Source organism: Molossus molossus, unplaced genomic scaffold (genome assembly GCF_014108415.1).
Source record: "Molossus molossus isolate mMolMol1 unplaced genomic scaffold, mMolMol1.p scaffold_m16_p_21, whole genome shotgun sequence".
In the NCBI taxonomy this organism is placed as follows: domain Eukaryota; kingdom Metazoa; phylum Chordata; class Mammalia; order Chiroptera; family Molossidae; genus Molossus; species Molossus molossus.
Genome location: NW_023425357.1, coordinates 37,284,053 through 37,296,048, shown reverse-complemented (window position 1 = coordinate 37,296,048; position 11,996 = coordinate 37,284,053). Strand labels below are relative to the sequence as shown.

At 54.0% G+C, this 11,996-nt stretch overlaps 3 protein-coding genes across 4 annotated transcripts; 2 read left to right on the top strand and 1 right to left on the bottom strand.

Annotated features, from left to right (window-relative positions):
* Nucleotides 1–302: 302 nt before the first annotated feature.
* On the top strand, nt 303–2,179 carry PARD6A (par-6 family cell polarity regulator alpha). 2 transcript variants are annotated; one of them, XM_036274829.1, is made up of 3 exons: nt 303–454; nt 838–1,060; nt 1,312–2,179. In XM_036274829.1, exons 1-3 carry the CDS (start codon nt 392–394, stop codon nt 2,064–2,066), a joined length of 1,041 nt encoding a protein of 346 aa, XP_036130722.1. In that variant the 5' UTR covers nt 303–391; the 3' UTR covers nt 2,067–2,179. The 2 variants fall into 2 exon arrangements, with proteins under 2 accessions (XP_036130722.1, XP_036130721.1); XM_036274828.1 differs by having other exon boundaries at nt 314–454; nt 1,309–2,177.
* Nucleotides 2,180–2,359: 180 nt separating this feature from the next.
* ENKD1 (enkurin domain containing 1) lies at nt 2,360–6,455 on the bottom strand. The gene is made up of 8 exons (XM_036274830.1): nt 6,395–6,455; nt 6,084–6,206; nt 5,802–5,996; nt 4,328–4,500; nt 3,317–3,442; nt 3,053–3,216; nt 2,816–2,952; nt 2,360–2,725 (listed from the first exon to the last, which is right to left on the bottom strand). Exons 2-8 carry the CDS (start codon nt 6,166–6,168, stop codon nt 2,565–2,567), a joined length of 1,041 nt encoding a protein of 346 aa, XP_036130723.1. The 5' UTR covers nt 6,169–6,206; nt 6,395–6,455; the 3' UTR covers nt 2,360–2,564.
* Nucleotides 6,456–6,682: 227 nt separating this feature from the next.
* CUNH16orf86 (chromosome unknown C16orf86 homolog) lies at nt 6,683–8,289 on the top strand. Its single transcript, XM_036273900.1, has 4 exons — nt 6,683–6,787; nt 6,998–7,227; nt 7,572–7,789; nt 7,886–8,289. Exons 1-4 carry the CDS (start codon nt 6,683–6,685, stop codon nt 8,287–8,289), a joined length of 957 nt encoding a protein of 318 aa, XP_036129793.1.
* Nucleotides 8,290–11,996: the final 3,707 nt, after the last annotated feature.

Sequence of the window (11,996 nt, the reverse complement as noted above, 5' to 3'; positions counted from 1 at the left end):
CACCAAATATAATAACCCAGTTTCCTTATCTACAAAATTAGCAGTCTTCTAAGGCCAGTAGGAATATTACACAGCACTCAATAAATATCACGTCCATCACTCTCCCCTCGGATTGGCCGAGCCCCTCCCCGGGCCTCCAGGAACGCACGGACCGTGGCGTAATGACGTAAGAGCACAGGAAGACGTCTCTAGCCCATCACCGTTTCCTAGGAAACGGGACTCCGCGTTCCCTTCTCCGTAGCAGGCCCTTTGACGTCAGGGTCTGGATGGGAGGGCGGGGCGAGTGCTACCGCCAGGGGCGGGGTGGCGCGGGCCGGCCGGGTGGCCGGGCTGTGCACCTGCGCCTCGGCGGGCCGCCTGGTGCTCCGTCCCGGGCCCGCCTGGCCCCGCCATGGCCAGGCCACAGAGAAACACGGCGCGCAGTCCCGACAGCATCGTGGAGGTGAAGAGCAAAGTAAGGGCCCCTCCAGTTCTAGCTCCAGCTTTGGCACTAGGTGCTTCCAATTTCCTCATTTTCCCCTTCCTGGCTCCTTGGTCCCACCACCTTTTTCTCTCCTCTATCCTCCACGTCCCATTCTCCGGCTTTTCTTCTTGCTTTCCTGCACCCATCCTTCTTCCTTTCACTCCTGGCCTCTAGAGTCCCTCTGTGGCCTGGGTTACCTGGAGGGCGGGGAAAAGACCTTGGACAGCGTCCCTTGTACTGGAGCTGAGGTCTGGGCACAAGGCTGCAGCTGTTGCAGCAGCCCGCTTTCCCACTCCTGCCACCCTCGGACCTGTGTTGAGAAAGGACGCAGGCACCGTCCTGACTCCTTCTCTATCCCTACTCCCTGCCTCCAGTTTGACGCCGAGTTCCGACGCTTCGCGCTGCCTCGCGCTTCAGTGAGCGGCTTCCAAGAGTTCTCCAGGTTACTGCGTGTGGTGCATCAGATCCCGGGCCTGGACGTGCTGCTTGGCTATACAGATGCCCACGGCGACCTACTGCCCCTCACCAACGACGACAGCCTGCACCGGGCCCTGGCCAGTGGGCCCCCTCCACTGCGCCTGCTAGTGCAGAAGCGGGGTGAGGAGAATGGGGTACATTGGGCAGCCTCTGTGGGATATGGTGATAGGGTAGGTCTACAGGGATTAGTTCATGCCCAGGGTGCCCAGGGTGCCCAGGCTTTACCCTCTGCAACCCCTGCCCTTGGCCTGACCTCCAGGTGCTAGGAAAGAGCTACAGTGTCCCTTTTAAGCTCACCTGGGCCTGATGGATAAGGGCCCAAATGAGAGAGCAGGGTCTCTGATCTCAGTGCCTCCCCTCTCCTGCAGCAGAAGCTGACTCCAGTGGCCTGGCCTTTGCCTCCAACTCTCTGCAGCGGCGTAAGAAAGGGCTCCTACTTCGGCCGGTGGCACCTCTGCGCACCCGGCCACCCCTCCTAATCAGCCTGCCCCAAGATTTCCGCCAGGTTTCTTCAGTCATAGATGTGGACCTACTGCCTGAGACCCACCGACGGGTGCGGCTGCACAAGCATGGTTCTGACCGCCCCCTAGGTTTCTACATCCGAGATGGCATGAGCATGCGTGTAGCTCCCCAGGGCCTGGAACGGGTCCCAGGCATCTTCATCTCCCGCCTGGTACGAGGGGGTTTGGCTGAAAGTACAGGGCTGCTGGCAGTCAGTGATGAGATCCTCGAAGTCAATGGCATTGAGGTGGCTGGGAAGACCTTGGACCAAGTGACAGACATGATGGTCGCCAACAGTCACAACCTCGTTGTCACTGTCAAGCCAGCCAATCAGCGTAATAATGTGGTGCGTGGGGCATCTGGGCGTCTGACAGGGCCTTCCTCTGCTGGGCCTGGGCCTGCTGAGCCTGATAGTGATGATGACAGTAGTGATCTGGTCATTGAGAACCGCCAGCCTCCCTGTTCTAATGGGCTGTCTCAGGGGCCTCCTCCATGCTGGGACCTGCACCCAGGCCGCCTACTTCCAAGTGCCCGCAGCTCTCTGCCATCCCTGGATGATAAGGAGCAAGCCAGCTCTGGCTGGGGGAGTGGCATGCGAGGAGATGGTAGTGGCTTCAGCCTCTGACACACAAGGAAGCAGCCCCTTGCCACTCCAGGGGACTTCCCCAGTGGGGGTTTTAGCTTGCTCACAGGGCCCACTCAGTCTTGGGAACATTAAAGGTTTTCTACAAATGCAGTTATGGTCCTTCTGTGTCCCAGTCCCAGCCTCCTCCTTGATCCCACCATCTTGCCTTTTGTCGTGGACATGAGGCAAGACTAGTAAGGGCAGCAGAGAGATCTTTCTGCAGTCAAGGAGGGTCACCAGGCTTGGAATTTCTAGGGTAAGAAAAACTCTTATGGAAACAAATCCCACTGTGTACAAAAAGTTTAATTTTGACAAAGGGGTTAAGAGGCTATGCTAGGATGACCCTTCTGAAGCTACTAGTGACGAGGAAAAGTGCTCTGGGGATACTGTCCCCTCACTGCTCCAGTCTTTGGACTCTATGATGGGGCCTGACCCTGTCCTTTGCAACCATGAAGCAATCCTCAGCAAGGACCTCTATTACTACCCCTATAAAAGGGCTCAAACATCCATCTTCACGAAGACCTTGGGGCGGGAAAAGATCTTGATGGCTTCCTCTACCTGCACCAGCTTCCGGTCCAGCTCAGCACGGTGGCCCTGGGCTCTCAGTGAGTCTGCCCCAGCAGGCAGCAGCACCAATTCACGAAGCAGCTGGCTCTGGCCTACAGGGAGCCCAGGAACAGTTAGTGTTAGGCAGGGGTGCATGGTTCTCAGTGGGTCCCTCATCCAGTCCCCCTTGCCCACATACTCACTCTGGAGCAGATTGCTCAGTGTCTCCAGACGTTGGTTCTCAGGCATGCAAGCGTGGCCAGGGGGCATGGCAGGGTCCGGCTGGCTATGTTGGCGGGCCTCAGCCTCTCGTCGCCACAGATCCCTACGCTCCAATAAGCTGTGGATGCACAGGCTCAGGGTTGATGATCCCAGGGCAGGTGTTGGCTCCCACCAGCCACAGGTACCCCTCACCCCAGGTGCTGGGCAGTGGGACCTACTAATGGGGCACATGACCCTTCTGTGTGGCATTGTAGTGCTCCTGGGCTTGCCGTTTCTGTTCCAACACCTGTGCCAGGACCTGCAGCGAGCGGGAATGCTGCCGGGGGGCCCTCTTGGCAGTGCGGGCATTGTGGCTAATGAAGTCCACACCCAGGCCTGGTCCCTGCAGGACATGGCAAGCGTGATGGGAAGACAGCACTGTGTTGTGCCCCAGAACCCCCCCAGGATCTTTGCCCCACCTCCTAGTCCATACATACTCTCACCTTGGCATTGGGATCTGGTGGATTTAGCTGGGGACTGTGGACACGGGGTGGTGGGAGTCCAGGGCCACAGCGAGAGTGTGCCCGCAGGAAGTGTGCAGTATCTGTCCCAGAGGTAGGGCCAGGCTCCTGGAGGGCAGAGCATAAAAGAGGGATAAGTAGTTTGTGGTCAAGGTCTCAAAACTGAGCCTCTATCCCCAGCTCTATGGACTTCTTCCCTCTTGAAGGAGCACTTCTCATCAGCATTTAAACATGTCTCACATCCTTAACAACAAACAATCCTTCCTACCTCAGTCCTGGCTCCAGCTACCATTCTTTTTCTCTCCTTCCTAGCCAAGCTTCCTGGACATGTCCCCATCAAGGTCACTGACAGCTGGCCTCCAAGACCTCAACTCCAGGGTCATTTCCCTGGTCTCAGCCTGATCCTCAATAATTCCTGTGTCTCACTTCTGAGATCCAGACCTGATTCTCCATCTGCTTCCTGGACACACTCCCACCACCTAGGAGTCCCACAAATGCTGCAGCTTCAACACATCCATATGTAATCTTATTGTCTTTTCTCTCAATTCTGCTCTTCTTTCTGAGACCCCTTGATAGAGAAATGATGCCACCATCTACTCAAGACAGAATCCCACCACCATACCCCCGTCCCTGACCTTCCCACTGCTCTTAGAAATAAAGATTGAAAAGTGTGTTACGTGGCCGTTTATATAGGTCCAGCTGACTTCTTAGCCTACCCTCATGCTCTTACCCCCTTACAGTAAACTGTACACAATATCCCCACTGCCCACACTCCCTCCAATCTTAGGACTTCTATCTTCTCTCCTTGCCTAATTCCTACTTGCCCCTCAGCCATCACCACTTCTGAGAATCCCCTGCAGCAGAATGAGCTATCTCTGTATCCTGTTACCTTAGTCCTCTGTGATTTTCCTCCCTTCCCATAACTCAGATCAGAATATAATTGCCTCTTGGCAAATAAGATGGACAATACTTCTGGCTCCCTGAGGCAGGTACCTGCAGCTGGGCCTTGACTCGGGACTCAACTTTGTCATACTTAGGTGAGCGCCACAGAGCCTTCAGGGGCCTGGGCTGGCCCTGTTCCCGGCTGCGCTCCTGCTCACGGAAGTGCTTCTGGATCTCCTTGATCCTCCTCAGGTTCTCCTTCTCATGGTCTTTAGGGTCCTTTCCTGAAAAAAGATGTTGCCAGGCTCTGCCTTACTTATAACCCATGCCATCCAATTCATACTAGTTCACAAACAGGCCTGATCTCTCCAAGTTAGACCCTATATGGATACTCGACCTCACCATCTTGTTTCCTTCCTGACATGGTAATTATCTTCTTCTATTCCTGATTATTTTCTACATTTTTATTGTGAAGTATACCATTAATCATTTTGCACATAATATTCATTTCACTTGTTTATTGTTTCCCACCTTGACTTAATGATGGCCCATGTTTGTCTTCAACCTGCTTTCATAGCATCTTTTGGGCCTGGCACACAGTAGGCACTAAACAAATGTTTTGCCCTAGCCAGTTTGGCTCAGTGGTTCAAGCATCGGTCCAGGGACTGAAGGGTCTCCGGATTGATTCTGGTGAAGGGAACTACCTGGGTTGCAGGTTTGATGCCTGGCTCCAGTTCCCAGTCGGGGTTGTGTGGGAGGCAACCAATCAATGTGTCTCTCACATCAATGTTTCTCTTTCTCTCCTTCCCTCCCACTCTCTCTAAAAATCAATGGAAAAATATCCTCTGGTGAGAATTAACAAAAACAAAACAGACAACAACAACCACCGTTTCCTTGCTACATGAATTCATGCTGAGCTGGGGACTACTTCATTCAGTCCTCTCGTGTGAGAAAATAGTGCATTTCTCCTTCCCTTTTTTTTTCTTTTTCTTTCTTTTATAGAGCAGGAGGGAGAAAGGGGGGAAGAGAGAGAGAGAGAAACATCGATGTGAGAGAGACACATCGTCTGGTTGGCACCCACACAACCCCAACCGGGGCGGGGACAAACTGCAACCAAGGTCCATGCCCTTAGCGGGAACCGAACCCGGGTCTCTCTGGACCACAGGCCGCCGCTCTAACCCCTAAACCAAACCGGCCAGGGCCTTTTTTTTTTCTCTCTCTCTCTCTTTATCCTCACAGGAGGACACTTCTGCATTTATCTTCAGTTAGAGAGGGAGGGAGAGAGGAGGGAAGAGAGAGAGAAACATCGGTGTCAGTGAGACACATCGACTGGCTGCCACCCACAAGACCCCAACCGGGACTGGGGACGAACTGCAACCGAGGTATGTGCCCTTAGCGGAAACCGAACCCGGACTCTGATCCGGAGGCCGACGCTCTAACCGCTGAACCAAACCGCCCAGGGCTCCTCTTCCTTTTTATATAGTAGGGAAATTGACACTCAGAGATGCAACCCAGGTCAGGGCAGGAGGAGCAGCAGTTTTTTAATCTCAGATTTGCCTCTCTGCCCCTTCTGTCCAGAACTTACTCTTGGGAGAGGGCCCTGGGCCTAGGGAAATACCCCCAAGTTGTAGCAGCACGCCCTCAACGTCGCAACGGCCACGTTCCAGGATCGCTCTGGCTCCGGGACGGATGCAGGGGCCGAGGGGCAAAGTGGCGTCCAGGTCCGGGTCGGAAGTCAGCAGGTCCAGCTTCAGCGCGTTTCCCTCAAGGCGCCCTTGGGCTGAGGGGTCGGATGGGGCAGAGGTGCGGGGTTCAGTGGTGGAGCGGGACCCAAGCCTTGCTCGGGCCTCGGCATCCCTCAACTCACCTGAGGTGGGTCGTCGGTAGGAGTCAGGACAGAACGTAGGGTCTGGGGGGATGGGCCCCGAAATGCGAGAAGGGCCCTCGCACATGCTGCCGTCGTCGTCGCTCTGTAACAGTGCACCAAGACCTGCCAGGCTGTGTATCTGGGGTCTTGGACCTCCTTCCTCAGCCCCGTGCCTACTCCCTGGACCGGACCTTGACCCCGGCCGTGCCCCCTATTCCTGGTCCCGGGACTGCACTAGTTTCCTCCGCTCCTAGCCCACTTCCCTGATCCGTTCACGGCCCCTCCCCACAAGACCGGGGCTGGGGTCTCACCAAAGCAGTTTTCTGCTGCCCGCAGCTGCCACCCGACAGGTTTGCTGTTGTCTAGCAACAATAATTTCCGTCTCTGAGGTCAGGGGCCAATACCCCTGGCGCAAAGTCTTCTGGGGCTTGTAGTTCCAGTTCAGGGTGGAGTTGAGCGGTCGCTAGTCTTCCTTCCCACCCCGGCCCTTGCCTCTGGGCTAATTTCCCGGGGAACACCTGTGTGGTCCCTCAGGGCACGTCTCCGCCCCGACTCCAACCCCCCAGCAACCATCTAGGATGCGCTGACTCCTCGCAGCCATGACCTCAGCAGAGGCGGAGAAGGGACTAGGGGCCCAAGATGAGGTGGTGGAAGTGCTTGCACGACTTTCAGAGGTGCCCAGTGGCCACACTCAGAGCTCTGAGGTGAACCTCAGGGGTGTTTAGTCTTTAAACTCTTGGCTTCGGCCCTCTAGGAGGCCAAACTCTGTGGGTTGAGCCCCTAACTGCCAGGACAGGCTTCACAGGTGGATAGGGGCATGGGTTGGTGCCCTTCATCCGTATTTGGTGTCTAATGACTGATTTCTGTATCCTTTATCTGGCTATGGTGATCAGTTACCTATGTGTCACCTCTAGAGTCCAGTGATGGGAAACCAGGGCCTGGTGTCAGCCCATGAGGCCTGCAGGACCCAGGGTGAAGATAAGTGTCCAATAGGACCAGTCTCAAAGCCAGAGCTCCTGGAGGAACAACTCAAGCTGGAGGAACAGAAACTCAAGCCAGAGGTGGAGGCACTAGAGGAGAGAGGCCTCAGGCCTATGGCCTCCATTGTGAGGTCCAGTCATGGTCCTAAGAGGAAGCCAGTCAAGTGAGGAGGCTTTCAGAGGGAAGGAGCAGAAGGGCTGGTGGGGTGGGGTGGGTGGGGGTGTCCTGCCCCAAGAGGATTTCTAATCCTGCACTCCTGCAGGGTGCATCCGATCCCCTGCTACCACCACCACTCCTCAACCCCTTCTGTCCCTGAGAGGGAATCTCAAGGCCTTATAGGGGACTGAGCTCACATGAGCTCTCAGCCCTTGTCCAGCCTGGGGCCTCACTGACCAGGAAAGGTTCAAGAATCTGGGCCTAGGGCGGTGAGCATGCAGAGCTATTCCCTAGGCTCAGGGTATATGAACCAAGGCTGGAGGCTGCCTCCTCAAGCCTCCTGTCTCCCAGCCTTCCAGGGCCTAGCCACCAAGCCCATCTTAGGGCTGAAGCTGAGCTGCCCCAGGGGCTGCCGCTGCAGAGGGAGGACCTGGAGGGTAGACAGAGTGAGCCCTCACTGTCTGCCAAACAGCACAAAAAAGCCAAGAAACGCAAGAGTCTGGGGGCCCTAGTGCTCCCAGCTGTGGCCAGCACAGTGTCTACACCCTCAGAGACCTTGGGGCTGGAGCGTGAGTGGCAGTCCCTGGGCCTTCCTTTTCCCCCTGCCTGCTGGACTCCTGATATGGCACAACTTGGCGCTCCAGCCCCTGCTCTGCCCCTTGCAGGAAAGGCCCAGCGCCTACGGCCCTTGTACCAGTACATCAACTATTGCAACCCTGAGCTGAACCAGGAAGGGGATAGGGAGGCTGAGGCTGAGGTGGAACCTGAGTCAGAGCTGACCCTGGTCCCCGAAGAGGCATGTGTGGAACAACTGCCGGCCTTGCTGCCTGTGGCAGGTGAGCTGGGCTCAGGCCTCACTTTGCCCTGCCCCAGTATGTTTGTGTCTCCCACCCATGCTCTGATTCCCCTTGGAGAGGAGGCTGGAGAGGAGCCTGGGAGTTTGCCCAGCTTGGGGGTCAGCGGCCTCCTCAAGACTGAGATGGATAAGACAACTCAGGTGGACATCAACAAGATGCTAAGTGTCTGTGCTGCCCCACTTGTACCCCCACTCTCTCCTCAGTACAAGTGACTGTCTCATCCTATGGGTGGCTCCTCTCCTCCTAAGCCTGAACCAGAGCAGCAGCCTATGGGCTTCAGCCCCCAGGTGAAGGGGGAATTCAGCCCCTGCCCCCAGTTGGCACCTAGGACTTGCTGAAAATAAATGTTTTTCCTTTTCTCAGACCTTGACTCCCCAAATAAGATGCCTGAGGAGGGAGAGCCTGGGAAGGGTGGAGGATTCCCTAGTGCAGGGTTTGAAGCGTTGACTGGTCCTCTGGATCACCCAGAAACTTGATGAAAGTATCAATTCCTGGGCACTACCTCAGATCCAGCTGAATCAGCCTGCAGGGGTGGGACCTACTTCTGTGCATTTAAAGTCTCCTCAAATAAACTTGAAGATTAGACAGGATAACGGTGAGGATGGAGAGGGAGGTGATGAGGAACTTGTGGCAGAGAAAGGCAGGGATTGTTAGGACATGGGTAGCAGGTGTTTGGCCTTGCTCCTGTCTCCCAGGGAAGGGGCTTGCATTTGATCTGACCTTGAGGGGACCAACATTTGGGATACTCCCTCTGAGGTGGCAGAGTACATTTGCCTGCCCCAAGACTGGCAGCTTTGGAAGGCTTTATTGTTAGACCACAGCTGGACCAGATTTTGCCCCCAGAGTGGTCCCTGGTGACAGGATCAATGCCTTTTTCCTGGCAGGTAGGGGATGGTGGTGGTGGTGAATGGTCTCTCTGGAGCCTTGTGGCCAAGCCACCAGATGACTGCTGCTTCTCACTCTCAGGGCTCTCTGGGAAGAGTCGGCCAGTGCTGGTCATTTTGGAAACCCTCATATCCTGCTGCTTCCTGGTCCTCCTGCAGGTTATTCTGACACCATAAACACAGGAAATATAAAATTAAATTAATAATTTCTCCTCCCTCCAACCTGCTTTTCCTCCTGTATCTCATCTACACAATTGTTCGAGCCAAAATCCTGGGTGTCACCTCAGATCCCACCCTGTTCTTTGCTCGTTGACTCTTATAAGCTAATCAGGCATTAAGGAGGATGATTCCGCCCTGGCCGGTTTGGCTCAGCGGTTGGAGCGTCGGTCTGCGGTACAGAGAAGGATGATGATTCCGCTACATACACACAGAACCCCTGATGGTGTTGCTCCCCTTCTAGCACTCTGCTCCTCTTACCCCGCTGCTTTGTGGCCTTTCAGTGGTTTCCTGTCATTCCCTGACCAGCTATACCTTCACTCTCTGCATGTGGGGCTTCCACTGCCTAAAATGCTTTTATTCTCTCACCCCATCTCTTGGCTAGTGCACACAGACCCTTGAGGACTCAGAGCACCTTTTTCCCTGGCAATGCCCTGCATTGTAGTACCCACCTACTACTGTCCTTGTGGTTATTAACTGTCTTCAGGACTAGACTGTGAACTCCCCAAGGGCTTTTGTCATTGCATCACAACGACCTAGCAGAGGATTCCCATAAAAGGCATCAAGATGAGGAGAACAAGATGGAAAGCTGAGGAAGCTACAAAGGGACAGATTAGGATCCAAAAAGCTGAGGCTGTCCGAAGTCCACAGCCATATGTGGGACCCCTGGAGTAGTGGCCTGGCAATGTCACTGGAAGGGATAGGGTGGGCAGGCCCCAGTGGAAGAAGAAAATGGGCATCGAGCCAGACTACCCCCTCCTTTAGAGATCACTTGGATGCTCACTGGCCCCATGGCAAGGACACAGGACAAGCTGTGGGGTCAGGACATTTATTCTTTCTGCCTATACTTTTCCCTGGGTAGTGATTTGACCACCCCAGAAAACACTGTCCACAGGGACCATGCAGACTGAATATTGTCCACAGGGATGAACATAGATTCTCTGGGATTTTTTAGAGATAACAGAGCTTGACCTCCTCACTTTATGGTTGAGGAAGTAGAGGCCTGGAAAGAAATGGCCTATTATGAGACCACACCCTGGGCCCCAAGGAGGCTCCACCCTTTCCTGAGCCCTGCAGATCTAAGGACCCTGGGGCTCTCTGGCTAAGGCCTGACCCAAGAAGGTCAAGCATTTGTTTTTGCTGTGTGGTCTCCAGGGCTGGAGGTATGTATCAGGCCAGCACTGATAAGGAAGCTCTGTTCCTATTTTCCAATAGGTAATGTAGGAAATAGTAACCACATTAGAAAAAAAACCTGTCTACAATTCCTGAGGCCTATTACCTGACAGGCTTTTCTAAGCAGGGTGGGTGAGAGTAGCCACAGAAAAGAGTAGGTCATCACTACTACTAGAAGCTCACTCTAAGGGAGAAATGCAGAAGCAGCACGATGCAAGGAGACACATGCTATGAAGAGCTAAGGCTCACAGTTGGTGGGGGTGATTGTCACTATGTCACTAGGAAGTACAGCCGTCCCTCACCACTTCGCACTTCGACTTTCACAACTTCACTCCATTGTGTTTTTTTTCAAATATATTCATTAAAAAGTTGATCGAGACAGTGAAAATGATACAGTGCGTGCTTAGTTGTCTGAGTCAATTATACACCCCTGTATTACAATTAAAATTAAAGTACGTATGGACTGCAGGCCTATGTATTTGAGCATCCCAGGAATCCTTCAACACCAGGTGCAACCGCTAGAGTCTGGAACTGAACCGTGATAAACAAGGGACGAATGTAGTGAAGAGTCCTCCAGCTGACTCCTGGAGAGTTGGGCAGCATTCCAGGCAGAGGATATGCTAAGGATGAAACCTTGTTAGTATGGAAGATGTCAGCCGCATGCAGGAGGGCCACTTAGCATGACTGAAGCAGAGGCATGGCCATGAGACCAGGTTGGGTAAGTCTGGGAGTGATAAGCAGGAATGCAGGCAAAATGTTGGCCTGACATTTTGGAGGTTCTTGGGCAGCAGTGTTAAGCACAGAAGGAGAAAGGGAGAAATAGGACATTGAGGTGAGGAGACTGCTGTCATTGTCTAGGTATGAGGCTTGGGTTTGTTTGGCTGGGGATTGGGAAATGAGCAACAGGTATTTTGGAAGTTCTCTTCTGGTTGCTGTAATAGAGAGAAAAGTTGACTGCACTTTTGCTGGCATGGAAAAACTTGATTTACTTTGACCTAAGATCCTGAGGTTTGGGACACAGGTTCTAGGTGATGCTGCCTTCCTCCAGGAGGGGGCAGTACAGGACAAGCCTGTAACCAGTTGTAGGTTCAGTTACCCCTGGGGACCAAAACACTGCGGGCTTCCTTGACCACAGGCATCTGGGCCACTTCAAGTTACATCTCCTCCCTGGGGCAAACCCAAGAAATATATGATAAAGATGATTAAGGGATGGCCATGGACCTGGATTCTGGGGAGTGCTAACGGACCTGGGGCCCTCATAAAAGTAGATGGGCAATAAAGGAAAAGAGGCCTGACAACTTTTATAAGGGTTGCCAAGAGGAAGATTGAGCTCTCCCTGAGTCTTTCTCTTTCTGGCAAGGAGCCCAGGGCAGGGAAGAGAGTTCAAGTTAGAGAAGGGAAGTTTGGTCCAGGCTTAATCCTGGCAGCCTGGCAGTGGAAACAAAAGACTACACGTGTCCTTTCCCACCACCCCACCCCACACATGGCTGAAGGCTATCTTTGTATAGAACAGTTAATGAATGTTTGGTGACTGGCTGGCTGGGCCAGTCAGTGTGTGGCCATACCCACTCTTGAGGGGAAGTGTGTAGGGCCTTCCTCCTCAAGTTCATCCTGTCCAGCCTTGTTGGGACCATTCTCCACCTGCC